The 23,011-nt window shown below is 41.6% G+C and overlaps 1 protein-coding gene across 1 annotated transcript in view; it reads right to left on the bottom strand.

Annotated features, from left to right (window-relative positions):
* The window catches only part of LOC102528368 (uncharacterized), a gene marked incomplete at its 5' end in the record, with an annotated part of 51,736 nt that overhangs the window by 27,825 nt on the left and 900 nt on the right, over window positions 1–23,011 (bottom strand). The window contains one exon of the mRNA XM_006206204.3: window positions 21,999–22,249. Within this exon, the coding sequence (XP_006206266.2) occupies window positions 21,999–22,249 (251 nt within the window). The remainder of the gene's footprint in view (window positions 1–21,998; window positions 22,250–23,011) is intronic.

Consider the following 23,011-nt stretch of genomic DNA (forward strand, 5'->3'; position numbering starts at 1 on the left):
TAAATCAATGAAGTTAGGCTACTCCCTCACCCCATACACAAAAATAAATTCAAAATGGCTTAAAGACTTAAACATAAGACAAGACACAATTAACCTCCTAGAAGAAAACATAGGCAAAACATTATCTGACATACATCTCAGCACTGTTCTCCTAGGGCAGTCTACACAAGCAATGGAAATAAAAGCAAAAAACAAACAGATGGGGACCTAACTAAACTTACAAGCTTTTGCACAGCAAAGGAAACCATAAGCAAAACAAAAAACCTCTGAAATGGGAGAAAATATTTGTTATACAACAGAATAACCAAGAAAAAAGCAACCCAATCCAAAAATGGGCAGAAGACCTAAACAAGCATTTCTCCAAGACATACAAATGGCCAATAGGCACATTAAAAAGTAATCAATATCACTAATTATCAGAGAAATGCAAATCAAAACTACAATGAGGTATCACCTCACACCAGTCAGAATCGCCATCATTCAAATGTCCACAAAGGAGAAATGCTGCAGATTGTGTGGAGGAAAAGAAACCCTCCTATACTATTGGTGGGAATGTAGTTTGGTGTAGCCATTGTGGAAATCAGTAGGGAGATTTCTCAAAAGACTAAAACTAGACTTGCCAAAAGCTTTTGATCTCTGGGGCAGGCCGACCAAGCTCCCAAAGGCCCAGGTATCGCCCGTTATTCTGAAATGGAGGGTCCGGAGCGGCCTCCACTCGCCAGGCAGGTCCACCTACGCAGGATGGCCATGGTCTGAGGACCAGCCGGAGGTGCTCCGGGGTCTGTCCGGCGCCCTCTCACCTCCCATGGTTGCATCTGCTTTCCCAAATCCGTGTGTGAGCGGCAGTGAAGACACGGGGTTCAGGGACTACTAATGTGGGGGGAGAGAGCATCATGAACCAGGGCTGCGCGTCCTGCCCTGCCTCAGGGTACTAATGCGACGCCTCTCCCGGGCCTCATCTACACTCCCCTACCTGTGCGCTTCCCCAACAGCACAGCCCAGGCCTCACCCGCTGGGTCCCTGACCTGCGCGCCCCCATCAGTGCCCCCTTACCTGCCCAGCGGCCATACCAGAGGTGAGGGCAAGCGACGGCCCAGACCCCAGGCCGTGCTCCTCCTCGTGGAGCTGGTCCAGGAACACCCGGCTCCCGCCAGCGTCCACACGCCCTGGGCGGGTTCAGGCGTCCGCCCGTCTGTGCGTCCGCGCGTGCGCGCCCCTCCCCCTCCCGCCCACGGCGCGGACGCTCGGGCGGGCGATGGGGCAGCCCCACCCCGCCCACCCACTGCTGGCCTAGGCTGGCTGGGTCCCCGTCCCCAAAACAGTCCCACCCCGGCACCTTCCAGTCCCTGCGCTCAACTAGATTCACCACCAACCATGAGCCAGGCCACACGCCTCAACCCCACTCCCCCTGCTTGCCTCCTCCCCACCGTCACTGCCCCCTCAATGCTTAATTGTGTATTTTTATACTCATAAACTTAGGCCAGTGGCCTTCACATTGGAGCACATCTCGGGGTACACAGAGACGGCGCAGGGCACGTGGGCACAGGGAACATGGGAGACAGGATTTCCAGATCTCCATTTCCCAAGTGTGTTACTCCTCAAAGCAGACCCGTGACATGAGGCTGTCCTGTCTGCTAGCCTTTCATGGGGGCTTTTTTCCCACTCGAATAAAAGCACCACCAAATCATCTTAATCATCTGCACTACACTGTCCCCACAATGTAAGGATAATTATCCAGTTTGAAATATGGATGTTGATATGGTGTAGTTAGTAAGTCTGATGAGCAGTAAATACTTTTGCAGATTAGGTGATTTCCATTTTTGTGCTTTTAGCAAAACTGAAGGGGGACCTAATGACATAGTTATCTGAACTTATAGTAAGAGTAGTAATGTATATTATCATTATCATTATATATTAATTATTTCTAAAATCACATAGCTATCACCAAAATAAAAAGGTATAATAGTAATAGTTTATTACTTTATAAATAATACTTTATTATTGTTTTTTTTTTGATGATAGGTCACTATGTGATTTTTTTCATCTCTGTCTTGGATGGGATATAGAAGAATTCTGTTACATTGCTATAAAATATCTCATTCTTGCCCTCTCTAGTTTTTATAAAAATCAGCTTTCTTAGCACCTATGTCTTTAAAAAGGAACACTGAAATACAATTTGATGTTGAACTACATCATTCCAGAAACGAGAAATAGTCATCCTGTGTGTGAACTAATTCTTAAAAAGTCTTGCCTATATATTCGGATGCATTTCAAATAAAATTTTACTTTCATGTTTAGTAAATTAACAAATTCATAATATATTTCATGTTTTGATCAATGAAATGAAACTCAATCTAAGTAATTAATATAGGATTGTATTATTTAAAATTTAAAAATAAACTTAAGCACAATTTTTGTCGTAGAAACCTACCTAAAGATATAATATTAATACATGAGTAAAAATATTTGGGACAAATGGAATGTATGGTTTGAAGTTTAAAAATGAACAGTATGTAATCTCTGACTATTAAAAACATGCTCACTGATTTTCTTTAATGAATGATGGTGAGTTCAAATCACTATCACCTAAGATCTATTTAGTCAGAAAAGGAGAAATATGATTAAGTAATTGATAATGAAATATGCTGAACATTATACCTTAAGCTTATATTCAACAATTTTAGGTATCAATTAAAAATATACTAGTGAGTATTGCTTAAAAATTATCTTAGCTGTTAAGCAAGCAAGGATGTTTGAAAATCACTGGCTCGGGGATTGCAGGGTTTTTTATTTGGGTGTTTTATAATCACTTCTGGAAAAAGATATGCAGATGTGCTTCTTGATGTGAAAATTTGAATTTCATCTCTGTTTTGAGAGAAGGGATCCAGAAAGCACAGCAGTGAGAACAGCCATAAAAGCCTGGGAGAGATAAGTGACGCTGCTGTAATGGCACGTGCGCCGGGGCTGGAGGCCTCAAAAGCAGTGACTGGAGAGCATGGTGTTTACATTAAGTCTTTAATGATACAATCAGGGGCATAAGCATCCACTTTTATCAAATAACTATAAATTATGGAAACTATCATGACTATTTTATTAAAATGGGGAAAACTGAATAATATTATTGTGAGCTGGTGTTGAGATGAGTTAAGGCTGTGGGACCCAAGGCCACGACTACAGAGCATGTTTGTAGTATGCAGTAAATAATTGCTCCATGTATGCATCAATTATATAAGATTTAGAACAAAGAAAGTAGAAGTATGCATGTGCTAGAGATATTCTGTAAGCCTAAAGAGCAAAGAAATTCAGACCACGCATGTGCTGACAGAAAACAGATAAAACAGGACCGGTGCATCATAGGCGCGCACCTCCCTGTGGCAATAAAGTGTTGTTAACCCCATGGTGTCTCTGGCTGAAGTCTGTCCAGCAGTATGGCAACTCCTCGTGCATTTTTTCATTTGGGCCACTCACCTCCTAGAACCCCACATCAGCCTCCCTCGGCTGACACTTGGCGTAGTCGGCAGGATGAGGTGAGTGCCCCTACTGAAACCCCTGCCCCTGACGGGGATGCTCTGATGGAAGCAAAGTGGCCCCCTACCTCTGTATGGTACCCGGTGGCAGCCTATTTGCTGACGTGGGCTCAACCTGAGGATTGGGATACAGTGGCGCGCCGGCCAGATGACGTCCGGAGGGCATTGGAGCTGTTAGAAAATAATGTCCCATTAGCCCACCGAGAGGCAGCCGGGAGGGTGGCCTAGATGTTCTTATCTGTTTTACGGCATGCTAGCCAAGACATGAGAGATTTACAGATGCAAGTGGAGGAGTTGCAGTGCAAAGAAGAGGAGCTTAAGCAGAGACCCAGCATAACAGAAAGATGTCTGTGTGGTCCTCACTCTGCCACCTCTGAGAGCAGCTATGCCTGTATAGCTCTGGTCCCACTGCCCCTGGGAGCGGTAAGCCCAACACCTCCCCCCATTCCACTGTGTCTACAGCCCGTGGTGAGACAGCAGATGGAAATGGAGGAGCCCATGGCTCAGGGGGGAATTCCTGCAGGGCCACGGCGAGTGACACGACATTCCATCCCCCATACATGCCACGGTGCCAAATATAACAAATTTGATAGACCGACTGTCCCATAAACTGGGTACTTGTCACTATGTGGTTAACTTAACTAATACATTCTTCTCAATAAACATAGCCCCTGAGAGCCAAAAACAGTTTGCCTTCACCTAGAAAGGCAGAAAATAAACATTTGTTATGTTGCCACAAAAATATCTACACAGCCCTACACTATGTCATGGCCTGGTGGCCCAGGACCTGGCTACATGGAACAAACCAAATACCGTCCACTTGTTCCATTATATTAATGACATAATGCTAACCTCTGATTCTCTTTCAAATTTAAAAACCAGTGCCACAGCACTGCAAAAAGCCCTGGAGGGCTAGAGGTGGGCTGTAAACGAGGACAAAGTACAAGGACCTGGATATTCTGTCCAATTCTTGGATGTTATCTGGTCGGGTAAGACAAAAGTACTACCTAAAACAGTAATAGACAAAATCCAGACATATTCCCGCCCTAAAACAGTTAAACAGTTACAGACTTATTTAGGTCTTCTAAAATACTGGCGGATATTTATTCCTCATTTGGCCCAAAAGCCAAACCCCTGTATAAACTAATTAAAAAAAAAAGTCTAAAATTGGTCTAATGAGACCAAATATACATTTGTTAAAACTAAGAGAACAGTGGCCCAAGCACAAGCACAAGCACTATAGATCCAGAAATCCCTTTCTGGTTAACAGTCCATGTAAACAATGATAGATATGGCTGAGACTTATAACAAAAACATGAACAGCAAAAAGTGCCCATAAAATTCTGGTCTCAGTTGTAAAAAGGGGCTAAATATCGTTGTTCTCTGATTAAAAAACAGTTGCTAGCAACTTATACATCCTTGATTGCCACTAAACCCCTAACGGAGAGACAAGAGATCCAAGTACAGACCACATACCCTATTACAGGATAGATACAGACATGGAGAAAACAACCCCGATCAAAAACTGCCCAAACCCCAACTCTAACGAAGTGGGGTGCTTATTTAAAACAGCGAGCCCAGTACACCATTAGCCCCTTAACTACAGAGTTGCAACAGATATTAGGGCCTGTAAAATTTGTTGCGCCTGATGTACAGATACTCCCACAACAAGGGGTGGACCCTATACCCAGTCCCTTTTGTAAAAAAAAAGGGCCACCCCCAAAAACTACTTAATATACTGATAAATCTTGTAAGGGCAGTCCGCCCACTTGGGTTGCAGTAGCACTGCACCCTGCCACTAAAGCCTTCTGATATGAGACCAGAAAAGGCCAATCCAGCCAATGGGCTAAGTTATAGACAGTATGGCTGATGTTGATAAATAAACCTAGCCCCTTACAAATTTATACAGATAGTTGGGCCATATATCGAGGCCTTACATTGTGGATACCCCAATGGGCCCTACAAGACTAAATAATTGGACACCGACCCCTGTGGAGACAACAGATGTAAAAACAGTTATAAAACAAAGGCCAAAAAGGCCAATATACTGTTTACCACGTACTAGGGCACCGCCCAGCCCTGGCACCGGACAATGATGCTGCTGACGTGCTAGCCCAACTCTGCCCTGTACAGGCTATGGTCCCAGGACCTGATACAGGTCCCTGGCTCCATAAAAAACTTGGTCATGTTAGCTCATACACAATGAGACAGGTAGCCGACTGGTGGGGCCTACTCCTGAACCACAGTAAAGCCAAAGATGCCATGCGGCAATGTCCATGGTGTGCTAAACACCACCCGCACCGGCGGCGATGGCCCCAACAGATAAAAAAGATTGCACAAAAAATTCAGCCATTACAGTATGACAAATAGGTTACGTAGGCCCCTTTGCTCCAAGTACAGGCTTGCGGTACCTGCTGACAGCGGTAGACACCGCGACTGGTCTAGGTTTTGCTCACCATGTGCCCCGAGCTACACAAGACTCTACTATTAAAACACTAAAAGTTTTACAGACCTTCTATGGGACTCCCTTAAAAATACAAAGTAATAGAGGGACCCCTTTCACTGCCCAACAGACCCAAAAATGGGCCAAAAAAATAATATTAACTAGATATTACATGTGCCTTACCGTCCTCAAACAGCAAAAATGATTAAATGGTACAATGACCTATTAAAGAACAAACTGAGGGCTCTCAAACCACAAGGGCGAGACTAAAACAATGTCTTGCCACAGGCGATACGTCTTTTAAATAAACAACCTCGCCGTATGGGTATGAGCCCACTAAAAAAGTTATTACAAGAGACTATTCAGAGACCCAGAGTTGGGCCCGTACAGGATGCCTCCAATGTCTCAATAGTGGGACATGCATTAATATTACGTGCCCCCAGAATGTTAAACTCAAAAAAAACAAGACACCTGGACATAAAAAAAATCAGGTCCAGACTAAAGGCCCCTGACTAGCCCTTTTAAAACCATGGGACAATGGGCTAGAAAAAGCCCTACAGGTAACCCCACGAGTGGGGAAATAGCCTTTTAATGTACAGGTTAAAAAACAAAAATGTCCCTACTTAAAAAAACAAAAGCCCTACGGCTTTGGACAATTCCACTAATAGCTCCTAAAGCTCTCCCAGAGTGTAACCAACCTAATGTGGGCGGGTTGTTATGGTACCACCGCCCAGGGCGAACAGCCCTTCCTGCCACTGTACTCTCACAAAATAAAAAAGTGGCTTACATCCTCCCAAAAAAAAAGAAAAAAAAGATTTGCCAATCATGATGTCCACCTCTACTCTGTCCTTCCGTCCAGGATAACAACAAATACCATGTTCTCCTGAACACACACATTCGCGCAAGTCCACAATGTCTCTCACTGTTGGGTCTGTACTAAACTTCCTATAGACGCAAAAGATGGACTGCCGTGGCACCTCCACCCCGCGTCCAGAGCTAATTAGAGCACCTTGATTCAATAAAATGCCAACAGGACAGCAAGATCGCCCTGGGACTTGCGGCGACAGACTTAAAAAAATACTCCAACGTGAGTGGGCAATGACCCCCTTATTAAAAAAACTATATAAAATAAGTAAAAATAGATAAATAATGTTCATATAAAAATAAAAAAATTTAAGCCCACTCTATATTAAACAGTGGTTTGAACACGAGGCCCCAAACCGCACAATGGGGTGGCTCACAAAAGAGCTATGTACCAAAATTACTTATAATGTAAATGCCTCCACCTGATAAAATAAATGACCTCTAATTAACACAAAACCCACTGATTTCCTGCCACCAGGATATCTGTGGGAATATAGCACCCACAGATGGTCGTATCTCCCAGCTAAATGGACAGGGTGCTGTACTTGGGGTAGAGCTTAATTGTCCGGACATACCCAAGCCCACTTTAACAGAGTGCCCCACAAATTGGGACCCACTGCACACCCGATGGCACCGGGAAAAGCGTACAGCTTGGTGGTTTTATCCTATGGCTCTGTTCCTGCCTGGTACTGGGACCATCAATGTTAAATTACAGATAAAAGCTTTAGCTCAACACATATCAGCTGTACTAAATGTTACTAAAAGAGCTATAAAAAATTTGTTAAACAAGACTACCCAGATACAAAAGGTAGTCTTACAAAATAAAATGACATTAGATATTCTCACTAAAAGCCAAAATGACACATATACTATATTACATATTAAATGTTGTATCTATATACCAAATCACCAAAAAAAGTAGCTAAAACACTACATAAAATAAATCAAAAATTAAATCACATAAATCACGTAACTCAAAAGCCCCTTAAAAATTAATGGTCATCCTTGACGTCCTCCTAAAAATAGAGCCTAACTGTCCTGGCTATTGTTGCTGTTTGTGTATTAGTAAAATACTGTACTTTATATTGTTATTGTGGTCTTTGGACACAATACTCAGCCCTGTGGGCTAGGGTTCCCATGACCTAGGGGGTGGAATGTGAGCTGGTGTTGAGATGAGTTAAGGCCGTGGGACCCAAGGCCACGATCGGAGCACTGAGATGAGTTAAGGCTGTGGGACCCAAGGCCACGACTACAGAGCATGTTTGTAGTATGCAGTAAATAATTGCTCCATGTATGCGTCAATTATATAAGATTTAGAACAAAGAAAGTAGAAGTACGCATGTGCTAGAGATATTCTGTAAGCCTAAAGAGCAAAGAAATTCAGACCACGCATGTGCTGACAGAAAACAGATAAAACAGGACAGGTGCATCATAGGCGAGCACCTCCCTGTGGCAATAAAGTGTTGTTAACCCCATGGTGTCTCTGGCTGAAGTCTGTCCAGCAGTATGGCAACTCGTCGTGCATTTTTTCGTTTGGGCCGCTCACCTCCTAGAACCCACATCAGCCTCCTTTGGCTAACAATTATTTTATATATTATTCAGAATTTAAACAATAATAACCACAAATATTTGCTAAACACTTGTTTAAGTACATAATTATATGCAGTTTGACTTGTGTGGATTTAGGGAATGTTATTACCAAAAATTTGCTCTTCACAATGTGGTGAAATCACACAGCCCACGTGCTTCCAACGCGTCAGCATACCGAGCCCCAATTTAATTGATATGTTACTGGCACATACTTTCAGTTTTCTCATAGACATGTGAATAATTTAAATACTTCTTTCTTGTTTTAGGCAATTCAAACCAACCTACAGAAGTGACAGCACTATATTTCTTTGAAGGACAACAACCAGGAGATGAATTTTCAAGCTGGAGACAGAATCACAGTTATATCAAAAACAGACTTGTGTTTTGATTGGTGGGAAGGAAAGCTCTGAGGTCAAACCGACATTTTTCCAGCCAACTCTGTTACCATGAATTAAAGTTCATATTATTTCCTTCTTTGAGAATTACAAGAAAATTATTTCTACACACACAGGATTTACTACCCAGTTAAACAATGTTTAATACAAGTTCAAAAACTCTTCTGTTTATTCCATAAACTTTTATCCTCTATGTAAAAGATTTTGTTTTTCTTTATGTAAATGGTTCTTACGTATTTTTAAATACTTTCCACAAATTTTATTACATATACTATTTAATAGTTAATGTCTTCTAATTTATATGGTCACACTTCTTTTGTGTTCATTTTCAAAAATCTATTAACGTTTTATTTGGCTTTGTACATGATGACTTTAATTTGGGAAGCTTAAGAATGGGGCATGAATCCTAACTGGTTATTAAGTAATATTCAGAGTTGTAGGTACTAGCTAGAATATTGATTCTTAAAATTACTTCTATACCTTCAAAAATTGCATATGTATGTTTCATGGACATATATGTAACATGCTATTACAAAGATATTCAACCACTATTCATTAAAAAAAGATGACATCTATTAACTTTTCCTCTTTGTGAGGTTATGTTCATTTGCAGCAGTATAGTAAACTTATGTTGACATGGTTCTCTTGTCCCTAAATAAATGTTTTTAAGTGTTAAGTTAATGTTTTGGTCTTGTTTTTCTTATTCACTTTTTGTAAAGTAACCAGAGGTCTGTGGTTGGTCTGCAACTCACCTCCATGATTATACTGCTAAATTCTTTTTTTTCAGCTTTATAAACATAAAATTGACTAATAAAATAGTAAAAAATTTAAAGGTTCTGTGATTTGAAATACACAGTCATTGTGAAAGGATTCCTACTGAGTTAATGGACACATTCAACATCTCACAAATTTATTTTTATTTGATGAGAACCCTTAAGTTCTCTCTTAGCAAATTTCAGTTATAGAATGCAACATTATAACTGTAGTCACCACACTGTACATTAGATTCCCAGAACATACTCCTCTTAGAAACTGGAAGTTTGTACCCTTTGATCAACATCTCTTAATTTTGCTGACCTCCCAACCCCTGGTCAACACCAATCTACTCTCTGTTTCTATTAGCTTGGCTTTTTTGAATCCCATTTGATACTACACAGTATTTGTCTTTCTCTGATTTATTTCATTTAAAATAATCCCCTCAAGTTTCATCCATGTTGTTGTAAATTTCAGGATTTTCTTCCTTTGTTTATATATATATATATATATATATCACATGTTCCTTATCCATTCATCTGTTGATGGACATTTAGGGTTTTCCATATATAATAACATGGCATCTGTAAGCAGAGATAATCTTACTTCCTTTTTTCCAGTTTGAATGCCTTTTATTTGTTTTTCTTGCCTAATTTCTCTGGCCATGGCTTCCAGTAAAATGCTGAATAGAACTGATGATAGTGGACGTCCTGATTGTTTCTGATCCTGGAGGAAATGTTCCCAGATTTTCACTGTAGAATATGATGTTAGCTGTGGACTGGTCAAACAAGAGAAAGTTGTTTAATCTCCACATATTTGTGAACTTTCCAGTTTTCTTCTTATAATTGATTTCTAGTTTCATACAATTGTGGCCAGAAAAAGATGCTTGATATGATTTCAATTATCTTAAATTCATTAAGACCTGTTTTGTGCCTACATAGGCTCTATCCTGGAGAATCTTCCATGTACACTTGCCAAGAATGTGTATTCTGCTGCTATTGGATGGAATGTTCTATAAATGTCTGTTATGTCCAACTGGTCTGACACATTATATAAAGCCAATGTTTCCTTATTGATTTTCTGTCTGGATGATCTATCCATTGATGAAAGTAGGGTATCAAAATTCCCCCCCCAAACACACATAATTATGTATTGCTATCTGTTTCATCTTTTAGGTCTGTTAATATTTGCTTTATATATTCAGCTGCTCCTATGTTGGGCACATGCATATTTACAAACATTATAGCCTCTTGTTGAATTGACCCCTTTATTATTATATAATGACCTCTGTCTCTTATTACAGTATCTTGATTACAGTCTATTTTTCTGATATAAGTATAGTGATCTCTGCTTTCTTTTGGTTTTTGTTTGCACGAAATTTCTTTTTCTATTCCTTCACTTTCAGTCTGCATGTGTCTTTAAAGCTATTGAGTCTTTTGTAGGCAGCATATAGTTGGGTGTTTTTTTTTTTAATCCATGTAGCTACTCTCTGTCTTTTGATTAGAGAATTTAGTCTAGTCCATTTACACTTGAAGTAATAATTGATAGGTAAGGACTTACTATTGCCATTTTGTTCATTATTTCTTGGCTGTTTTGTAATTCCACTGCCCCTACCTTCATGTCTTAGTGATTTGATAATTTTATGTAGTGCTATTCTTAATTTCTTTCTCTCCTTCTTTTGTATATCTACTGTATATTTTTGCTTTGTGTTTACCATGAGGTTTACAGAAAACATAACAGTCTGTTTTAAGCTGATAATAACTTTGTACCATATTAAATCTCTGCATTTTTACTCTCTCCCCACATTTTATGCCTTTAACGTCACAAGTTATCTATTTTTACCTGTGTATTCATCGACAAATTATAGTTACTTCAATGCTTTGTTATTTAACCTTCATACTAGATTTATAAGTGATTTAACCACCAGCAACATTACAATAGGAGAGAATTCTGAATGTAACTCTATTTTTAATTTTACCAGTGAGTTTTAAGCTTTCATATGCTTTCCTGTTACTGATTTGCATCATTTCATTTCCTCTTGAAGAACTACATTTAGCACCTCTCGTGAGGCAATGTTAGTGGTGGTGAACTTCTTCAGCTTTTGTTTGTCTGTAAAACTCTTTATCTCTCCTTTAATTCTGAAGGACAGCTTTGCCAGGTAGAGGATTCTTGGTTGATGGTTTTTTCTTTCAGCATTTTGAATGTATATCACCCTGAGAGCTCTCTTCTGGCCTGTAAGGTTTCTGCTGAAAAATTCAGTGGCAGTCTTATGAGGGTTCTTTTGTCATAATAAGTTTCTTTTCTCTTGCTGCTTTTAAGACTGTCTTCTTGTCTTTAACTTCTAACTGTTGAATTATAATGTGTCTTAGTGTGGGATTCTTTAGATGCAGCTTATTTGGAATTCTGGGCTTCCTGGGTCAGGACGTCTGTTTCTCTCCCCAGTTTAGGGAAGTTTTCAGCCATTATTTCTTTGAAAAGGCATTCTGCCTCTTTTCCTTTCTCTTTTCCTCTGGAACTTCTATAATGTACATGTTCAACTGCTTGGTGGTTCCTGAAATTACCCTAAATGTCTTCACTCTTTATTATTTTTCTTTTTTGTTCTCTGCTTGAATAAATTCTACTGCCTTGTTTTCAAGTTTTTTGATCATTCATTTTGCTCAATCTAGTCTACTATTGAACCTCTCATTTGAATTTTTCAGTTAAATTATTTTTATTCTATTTTTTAGTTCTATGATTGCTGTTTTGTACTTTTCAATAGTTTCTATCTCTTGTTGAAGTTTTCACTTTGTTCATGCATTGTTCTCCTGAATCAGTGAGCATCTTTATGACTGTAATTTTGAACTCTCTATCAGGTAAATCATTTCTTTCTATTTCAATATGGTAAGCTTCTGAAGATTTATCTTGTTCTTCTGCTTGGAATATATTCCCCTACTTCTTCATTTTCCTTGACTCTCTGTGTTGGTTTCAGCACATTACATAAAACCACCACCTCTCCCAGTCTGGATGGAATGGTCTCATGTGGGAGTTGAACCCTGGTAGTCAGCCCAGCCTGAGCTCCCAGTTGTCTATCTTAAACCCCTGTAATTGTCCAAGCTGCTATCTTTGTTTTTAGTGGCTCCCAAGACCCATCAGTTTTCCAAAGGGGAAACTCTCGGTCAGTGCCTAAATGTAGGTTGATTGGAAATTGGACCCTCAGACAGGACTGAGAAAGTATGTATTGAAAGCTGTTCTATGGAGAAACTGGGAGATGAGTGTTTTCACTTGCTCACTCCATGCTGAGGTGTGGGGTGTAGCTGGGGGTATTCCTGTGTCCATTTAAAAAGTGCATCTTTGTTTCAGTCCTGTGGGACTCTGGAGTATAATTCCTGCAGGTCACCAAACCCGGGTGATTGGGGACATATCCCTCAAATGGCAGGTATAAAAGCTGGGGCACTAGATGTGTGGACAAGCTCCTTCCAGGGAGATGCTTGGTTTACTGTTGGAGTGAACCAGAGGGAGAAGGCAGGGCTCCAGGAGGGTCACAGCTGGCACCTGGGTGTGTGCTAATTAGATGCTGGGCCCCAGGCAGCCCTTTGCAAAGTCTGCAACCAAACCCCCTCCAAAGAAGTGGAAGAGGGAAGATGGCATTTCTACCTGCAACCTCTGAGCTGGGGCCTCGGGGAGTAGCCCAGCAGGTGCTGGTGCTCCCACCGGTTCCCTGTTTGCTGCATTCCTGGGGGACTGGTGAACACAGGCCCTGCTGACTTTAAGAGCTCAATGACCTTGGATCTCGTCCCTTGGATGGAAGTCTTAAAGCTGGGGGGGTGTTAGTTGTTCAGTTTAGATCCCTTGCTCCACAGGGAGAAGCTGGGAGTTGGGGGTCCCCTCAATTGCAGGGCACTGTGCTGGGGGTGGGGTGTATGGTGGGGGTGTGCCTTTCCTACCCCTTCTTATGGGGGTGTTTTCTGTTACCTAATGTGTAGGAATCACTCAGCCAGGCTCTGGGATTCTCGCAGAGGCAACTGCTCCATGAATAGCCATGTAGTCAGCGCCTCTGTGGTAGAAGGGAAATTCAGGAGCCTCCAAGTCACCATCTTTGTCCTTCTAACTTCTTTCTTGAACTCCAGACCCATATCTCCAACTTGGCATTTGGCAGCTCTATTCTGACATGTAATAGCATCTCAAACCTCACTTGTCTGAGGTAAAGCTCACCCTTGCTTTCCCACTCCTAAAGCCTGCCCCTCCCACAGTGCCCCTCTTCAGTGACTGGAAATCCCACTTGTTACTGAGTCCAAACTTATTCTGCTTGCCACACAACAGGCCAATAAATCAGGAGACAAGGTGTTGGGGCAAGGACTAGTGACTTTATTTGGAAAGCTGACAGATCGAGAGGATGGCAGACTACCTTGGAGAACCATCCTACTCCAGTCAGAATATGGTTTCCTTTTATACAAAAAAACAGGGGAGATGGTATGGTTGGTTGTTGCAAACTTCTTTCTTCAGGAATCTTTGTTCTTGCAGCCATCCATGTGGGTCAGGCCATGGTGTTCCCGTAAACCTCCAACAAAACAAAGGTAATTCTCTATTTTGCAACTTGCCATCTCTACATAAGTGCAGAAGTGCTAACACCCTTAAAGGTCAGAGCCCTAATAATAGGCTCTCCTGTGCATTTCAGGCTAAAGGCAACACTGTTTTACAAAAGGTGCAGAGCTAGCAAGACTAAGCCTGGAAAATGGTGCACAATAGTTAAAGCCAAAGGAATGGATATAATATGGAGTCAGATTTGTTCTTTTCCATTACAGGGGGACACAGTGAGAGCCTCCTGGTGATTGGCTGGAGGCGTAGCCTGCTGAGAGCAGCCTGGCGATTGGCTGGAAGTGCTGTGGGGGGTCACAGGGAGGCATTGTGATGCACCACAGATGGTTATAAAAGCCACCCTGCTGCCGAGGTCAGCCATAGCAGAGATGGCCTTTCTGGTTCTCTTGCTGGTTGTGGCCATGTCCTCTACTGCCTTTTCCGTGCCCACCTTTGACTCACTCCATACCCAATCCTTTATCCCTGGACCCCTCACCCACACCGTGCACTCTAATGCCAGGATCCACCTTCAGACCCCTCTGTGAGCCAGCATGTCTGTGCACCCACACTCGGCACCTCCTGCAACTGCATGGGCTGGCCTGGCTCTTCTCCTTCTGGTTCCAGCCCCACAGCAGGGGATCAGAGTCAGCCATTGTTCCCGGATCCCTTTTCCACCTCTAGCACCACAATCTAGCCCCTTACTCACACTGGGGGACTCGGCAACACAGAATGACAACTTCACTGTGCAGCCTGCTGTATAGTTAGATGTGGCCAAGGAGACAGGAGTTAGAGTCATGAAAGCCTCTAAGATATTCCTTACAGACAGCTTATTCTTCTTCCCTCCTTCCTGCTGTTGCTGGAATACAGTCGTGGCAGCTGGATTTGTACCCACCATCTTACTTCAGGAGGATGAAGGCCAAACCAGTGACAGCAGACCATTTAACGGGTTGTGAGGGCTGCAGAAATCAGATCTGCCACATCAACCATAAAGTGCCTGCCTTGGAATATATATGTAACAGAGAGAGTAATCTCACTTGGATAAGCCATTGTCATATGAAGTTTCTAACAGCAGGCTATATTTATGACCAAGAGGTCAGCATTAACTCCATCCACAAGATTAGTAATAGTGTCAAAGCTAACCCACATTAATAACCAAGACCAAAGCACACAACCTTTCTCACAGGAAACATAACAGCCATCTGGGAAGATCAAACACCCAAACCTGATTAAAAACAAAAACAGCAAACAACCTGGGACAAAGGATACTGACATCATAAAGATACTGCCTGAAATCCACATCCAATTCCAAACCCAGCCCTCAAGCCTCAGGCCATGATAAACATTACCTTAGGAGCAGACAGCTACATTGATCAGTTTTAGCCAGTGAAATAAGATACAAAGCCAGAAATCAAATGGACAAGTTTATGAATACAGATCATACAAAATACCCCAGTGTCCTATAAAAGCTGTCTATAAACCTTAGAATGTTTATCTTGATTATCAAAATGTGACTTAGATATATTATCCCTAATAAACACTAGATATTTAAACAACAATTGTGAGGACTCTGCTTTTTGGAAGGTGGACAAGTACTTTCCCCTATTCCACCTCTAAGTACCCTGAAAGTCCTGGATGTTACACGTGAAACAGTCATCTGAAGTTTCTGGAAGGCACAAGGAAGGAGGCAGAAACTCAGGACCAGGAATGGCATGGAGGTAACACCTGGGGCTGTCTCTTTGCCTCGCGTGTCCCACACTGAGAGCTGGAGATTCAGGTGGCCCAGAAACAGCAACAGGCACAACTGTGAACTCCAGCAACAGCCAGCTCTCTCTGGCCAAAGAATGAGAAGAGGGCAGCCTTGAGAAGAAAACAACTATACAATAACACTCCTACTCCAGGCAAACCATCAAAAAAAAAATCTGAAAATTTCCACCCTTCTCAGGCTGTGGTCAAGGACCAACCCCAGGCTGGGCTGTCAGAGAGGCCATGCAGAAAGCTCTACCTCTGATTTCAGCCAGCTGTTAATTCATGACGCCACCACACCTTGCTCCACATAGTCAGTAAAAACTAACAGCTTTTTTATTCCTCTCTCCCAGTAAGAAGCCAGAACTCTCTCCTGCACAGTGGGAAGGTGGTACTCCCACCCCCATGAGCCCCAACAGAGGCCCAGTGTGGAGCTTCAAGTTGTACCCCAACCTGGCAGCATCAAGATGGTGGTACTTACCTTCCTTTGCTAAGTATAGCCTGGGAAACCAGCCAAAAGAAAAAATTCCACATAAAAGAGTATCATACATAATATCCAGGTTCCAGTCAGAAATCACTCATCACACCAAGAACCAGAATGGTCTCAATGAATGAACACACATAATCAACAGACACCAATACCAAATGACAACAAGATTTTAAAGAAGTCATCATAAAAATGATTCAATAAACAACTACAAACTTGCCTGAGAAAATGAAAAACAGAAACTATCAGCAAAGAAATACAAGATATAAAAAAAGATTCAAATAGAAATTTTAGAACTGAAAAAAACAAAAACAAAAACGAAAACAAAAACACCCCTGAAATAAAAAGCTCACCAGATGGGAAGAACATCAAAATGGAGAGGACAGAGGAAAGCTTAGTGAACATGAAGAAAGAACAGTGAAAACTGCCCCAAATGAAACTGGAAAAATACTAACCTTGGGGACCTGTGGGACTGTAACAAAAGACCTAACATTCATCTCAATGGAGTCACAGAAAAAGGGGAGAAAGGAAGTGGCTGAAAAAATATTCAAAGAAATAAAGGATGAAAGTTACCAAATCTGACAAAATACATAAACCAGCACATTCAGGAAACAGAAAATTCTAAAGAGAACAAATAAATCTACTCCAAGACACAGTATAGTCAAACTTCAAAAAACTAAAGCAACAAATGTGAAGTAGTGAGGGTAACACCTAACCTACCAAGGTAAGACAAGTCAAATGACAGCGGTTTCCCATCACTCTCATACTAAAACCAGACAGTGATCACAGAAAAGAAAATTATAGGCCAGTGTCACCAATGAACATAAGTGCAAAAATCCTCAACAAAATACTAGCAAACCAACTCCAACAATTCATTAAAAGATCAGACACCATGATCAAGTGGGATTTATCCCAGGGATGTAAGGATTTTTCAGTATCTACAAATCAATAAATATGATACACCACATTAACAAATTGAAGTACAAAAACCATATGATCATCTCAATAGATGCAGAAAAGCATAAGACAAAATTCAACATTTATTTGTGATAAAAACTCTTCAGAAATTGGGCATAGATAGGACATACCTCAACATAACAAAAGCCATATACAACAAACTAAAGCTAACTTCATACTCAATGGTGAAAAGTCAAAAGCATTTTCTCTAAGATCAGGAACAAGACAAGGATTCCCTCTATCATCACTTTTATTCAACACAGTTTTGGAGTTCCTAGCCACAGCAGTTGGAGAACAAAAAGAAATGAAAGGAATCCAAATTGGAAATGAAGTAATAAACTGTCACTGTTTGCAGATGACACAATACTCATATAGAAAATCTGAAAGACACAAACAGAAAATTACAAGAGCTCATCAAGGAATTCAGTAAATTTGCAGGAAACAAAATTAATACAAAGAAATCTGTTGCACTTCTATATACTAATGACAAAATATCAGAAAGCAAAAATTAGGAGAGGTGCCAAGATGGTGGAGAGACTCAAAGCTTGCCCTTTTCCACAGATACACCCAGAATTACATTTACAAAGCGAGTGAAATGCAAAGAACACCTACTGAACATGGGCAGAGCATCTCTCACTTCAAAATATAGAAGAATCCTCACAAAACCGGAGGGGGGGAGAAAAAATTTTGATGCAGGACCAGCACTGCAAGGAGAGAGCAGCGCAGGATGACAGGCACACTGATGTGGTGACAACCCCTCTCCAGCCAGGAGGTCAGCAGGGACATAAGTGGAGATTTTGAGGCTCAGAGGACAAAGTGACAGCTGCTTGGTGGACAGAACTAAGGGGCACTGGCATGATCCCCAGCCCTAGATGTGAGCCGGCAGGGACAAGCTGGAACTGGCTGCTGGAGACTGGTGCGGACCCCAAGCAGAGGGCTGAGGCCCACTGCACAGAGGCAGGGGCCCGGCAGCTTCACAGGCAGAACTGGGATTTGTTTACAGCTCCTGGCAGTGAGGGCAGATGTGCTCTATCTGGACCCTTTGTGGATCCAGGCCTCTGGGACTAACAGGCACTGAGTGGAGCTCTGGCACACGGCGAATGTGGGGATTTACAAGAGGCTGGCTTACCATATGTGTGTGGAGGTGGGGCTGGTGTCTGTGCTGACTCCGTAGCACACCACAGATTCAGGTGTGTGCCTGCATGCTTGCTACGGTGGGTCCTAGCACCTGACAGATTTGCACTGGTGGTTCCTGGGGCCCAGAACATGGGGGAGATCAGAGCAGGTGGCCAGCATTTCCACAGCTAAGGTGGGAACAAAGGCAGCATCAAGAGTACTTTGTAAGCCCATATAAAAAGTGACAGACACCACCACAGAGGGCACATCCCAGTGGCTATCTCCTGTGGAGGTGCACTCAGCAACTCTTCTCCCCAGCTGAAGCACCCCAACCACGCCTGCCACACACCACAGCTCAGAAACGGGTCTAGCAGCCTCTTTTCCAGCAACAGGGGAGCAGACTCAGCCCCTGGCAAGGCTGTGACAACTACAGAACAAAAAAGGAGGCCATGCTCAGCAACGAACATAAGGGTAAACTCTGATCACCAAAACATCAAACACACCCCCAATCAAAGGGACAGCAGCCAACACACACAGGAGACAGACACAGCAATCATAAATACTAGGAACAGCCCTTACAACAAAATTATCAGCTACACAGTCTACACAGGAACACTCCCACTTTAAATGAAAACCAACAAAAACTAAAACAGCCCTTCAAGACCACAGTAGATAACTGATACTCCTAAATGCACAGAGCCAGAGAAATATAAGTAAAATGAAGAAGAGGAACCACTCCCAACTAAAGAACAAGAGAAGTCCCCTGAAGGGAAGAAAGATGAGATAGACCTCAACAATCTACTAGATCTTGACTTCAAAAAGGGAGTGATAAAAACACTGCAGGAAATAAGAGAGACTATGAATAAGAGACAGAGAATACTATGAAAAGGAAATACAAACTATAAATAAGAGCCAATTAAAAACAGGAAACTCAATGGCTGATAGAAGAGCTGGGCTAAATGTCATCAAAAGCAGATTAGATAAAGCAGAGGAATGAATAAGTGATTCAGAACACAGGATAACAGAGCTCACCAATCAGAACAACAGACAGAAAAGCAAAAATCAATGAAAGCAATATATGGGACCTATGGGATAATATAAAGTGTGCAAACCTATGCATAATAGGGACCCCAGAAAGAGAAGAAAGAGCAAACTGGATTTCAAAGGTACTGGAAGAAAGCATGTCTGAAAACCACCCAAATCTAAAGAAAGAAACAGATATCCATGTACAGGAACCACAAGGGTCCCAAACAAAAACCCAACCTGACCTACACCAAGACATATTATAATTAAGATGGCCAAAGTTAAAGATAAAGAATTCTAAAGGCAGCAAGAGAAAAACAAAGAGTTAGTTACTAGAAATCCCCATAAGGTTTCAGCTTTCTTGCCAGAAGGGAGTGGTGAGATCCATCCAAAGTTCTGAATGAGAAAAAGCTGCAACCTAGGATATTATCTGGCAAGACTATCATTTAGAGTAGAAGGAGAGATAGAGGATTTCACAGAAAAGCAAAAACTAAAAGAACTCAGCAATACTGAACCTAACAGAAACATTAAAAGGTTCTACTCTAAATAGAAAGGAAGCTGGATGCTACAGAAATGGGAAAACCATAGTTGGAAATTCAGCAACAAGTTACAAGAGAATAAACGTGAAGATGTAAAAAAGAAAAAGGACATCAAAGTAAAAAAAAGGTGGGAATGGGAGAGAGGAGCAAGAAAATATAAATTTTTTTCTCTTTCTTTTTTTTTTTCTTCATTATTCTTAGGATGTGTTGGATCCTATGTGACTAGCAGTCTAAAGGAAATAGATATAGTAATGGGTTGACATACTTGAAAAATAAGATAACCACAAATCAAAAGCATACAAAACAGTCACAAAACAAAACAAAAAGAAACAAACTCAAAATGGCTTAAAGACTTAAACATAAGACAAGATAAAATAAACCTCCAGAAGAAAACATAGGCAAAACATTATTTGACATACATCTCAGCAATGTTCTCCCAGGGAAATCTACCCAAGCAACAGAAATAAAAGCCAAAATAAACAAATGGGACCTAGTTAAACTTATACACTTTTGCACAGCAATAGAAACTGTAAGCAAAACAAAAAACAACCCATGGAATGGGAGAACATATTTGCAAAAGATGAGACTGACAATGGCTTAACTTCTAGACTATATAAACAATTCATACAACTTAATAAGAAAAAAATAAACCCAATCCAAAAATGGGCAGAACTAGACAAGCAATTCTCCAATGAAGACATACAAATGGCCAATAGGCACATGAAAAAAATGCTCAGTATCACTAATTATCAGAGAAATGTAAATCAAAACTACAATGAGTTATCATCTCACACCAGTCAGAATGGCCATCATTCAAAAGTCCACAAACAATAAATGCTGGAGAGGCTGTGGAGAAAAGGGAACCCTCCTACATCATTGGTGGGAATGTTGTTTGGTGCAGCCATTGTGGAAAACAATATGGAGATTCCACAAAAGACTAAAATAAGACTTATCATTTGATCCAGCAATCCCACTCTTGGGCATATATCCAGAGGGAACCTTAATTCAAAAATATACCTGCACTGCAATGTTCACAGCAGCACTGTTTACAATAGCCAAGACACAGAAGCAACCTAAATGTCCACTAACAGATGACTGCATAAAGAAGATGTGGTATTTAGATATAACAGAATATTACTCAGTCATAACAAAGAATGAAATAATGCCATTTACAGCAACATGGATGGGCCTGGAGATTATCACACTAAGTGAAATACGTCAGAGAAAGACAAGTATCATATGATATCACTTATATGTGGAATTTTTTTAAAAAGATACAAATGAATTTATTTACAAAACAAAAACAGACTCACTGACTTAGAAAACAAACTTAGGAGTTGGGGATTAAAGGATACAAACTACTGTATGTAAAACAGACAAACAACAAGGATTCACTGTAGAACACAGGGAACAATACTCAGTTTCTTGCTACCTATAATGGAAAAGAACCTGAAAAAGAATAGACTATATACATGTACAACTGAATCACTATGCTGTATACCTGAAACTAACACAACATTGTAAATCAACCACATTTCAATAAAAAAAACCTCAATGATAAGCTCTAATTATCTTTATTCAAAGAAAATCTTCAACTCATCCCTCTTATCAAAATTAAAATGGGAAGCTTGAGCAGGACCAAATTATACTGGATGGGTGGTTACATATCTCTTCCAGCACGTGGCCCATGCTACACACACATCGTGTTTCCCTTCAGATACGAACGGCCCTGGCTGCACAGGAAGAGAGCCCTGCTGGGACAAGTCCTTTGTGGCAACAGCTCCATCTCACCAGGAGGACACTGTTTTCAGAGGGGAGGGGACACAGAGTCATACACTTCAGATCTATTTCCTGAGAAAAGCTATGGAAAGAATAAATTCACCTGCAGTGTGGGAAACATGAGCAGGCCCCTAGGCAGAACTTCAGGTCCGAAGCAAGATGGACCAATGGTCACACTGGAACCAGAACAACAACCGCCTGACCCCAGTTAAATGACCATCACTTCACCTGCAATGAACTGCTTGTACTCAATGTCAGGGATGTTTCTGTTGAGACTTGGGAGATCAAAAACGTCATACCAGGGAATCCAGACCTGGTGGATGTCGGGGCCCTGCCAGTGGTAGAGGCGGCCCCAGGGGGGCAGCACTAGCACTGACTCCTCCATTTTCAGCAGGGTCTTCAGGAGGAAGGCGATGTGGATGCCGATGTCCCTGTGGAGGCTGAGGCCCTCTGGGGAGTTGACGTCGCACAGAAGGTACCTGGCAGTGAGCAAAGGAGAGTGGTCCTTCAGGGACAGGCCTCTGCACAGGAAACCCGGCTCCACACCCACAGCCCATGGCCGGGACTCCAGGCACATTCAGCAGCTTCTGGCTTGTAAGTGGAGGCACTGCCCACCCATCTCCGTGTGACCAATTACTTGGGAGTCCGGAAGTAGATGCAGAAGACATCTTGGCATCCGTTTAACACCTGCTAAACACCTGACTAGCACCTGAGCACCCAATCTCCAGGGGGTCTCAAACTTCTTGGTCTACAGACCCCTGTACACTCTTTAACAATTACTGAGTAATCCAAAAGGCTGCTGTTTATGTGAGTTAAATCTGTCAATAGTTCCTGTGTTGGAAGTTAAATAAGAACTTTAAAAAATGTATGAATTCACTTAAAAATAATAACAACCTACTACATGCTACCATTAACATTCTGAAACAAAAAATAAGTATATTTTTCAAAACAAAAATCATTAGTGAGAAGAACAGCAGTGATTATTATTTCTGCAAATCTCTTTTTGGACTGGTGAGAGCTGAATTCTCCTATCTGCCTCTGCGTTCCCTGTTTTGTGATATTACAGGCCAGGTTTTCCCTGGAAAACCCCACAGGAAACTCGGGAGAGCAAGAGTGTGCAAAAAGCAGGTGACATTCTGGCTTTTCTGCGAAAATGGTCTTGTAACTCAGGGGCCCTTGGACACACTTTGATAACTGCCACCCTATCCTAGGCAAGACTCCCTTACACAATAGCCAGACAA

The sequence above is a fragment of the Vicugna pacos genome, chromosome 19 (genome assembly GCF_048564905.1).
Source record: "Vicugna pacos chromosome 19, VicPac4, whole genome shotgun sequence".
In the NCBI taxonomy this organism is placed as follows: Eukaryota; Metazoa; Chordata; class Mammalia; order Artiodactyla; family Camelidae; genus Vicugna; species Vicugna pacos.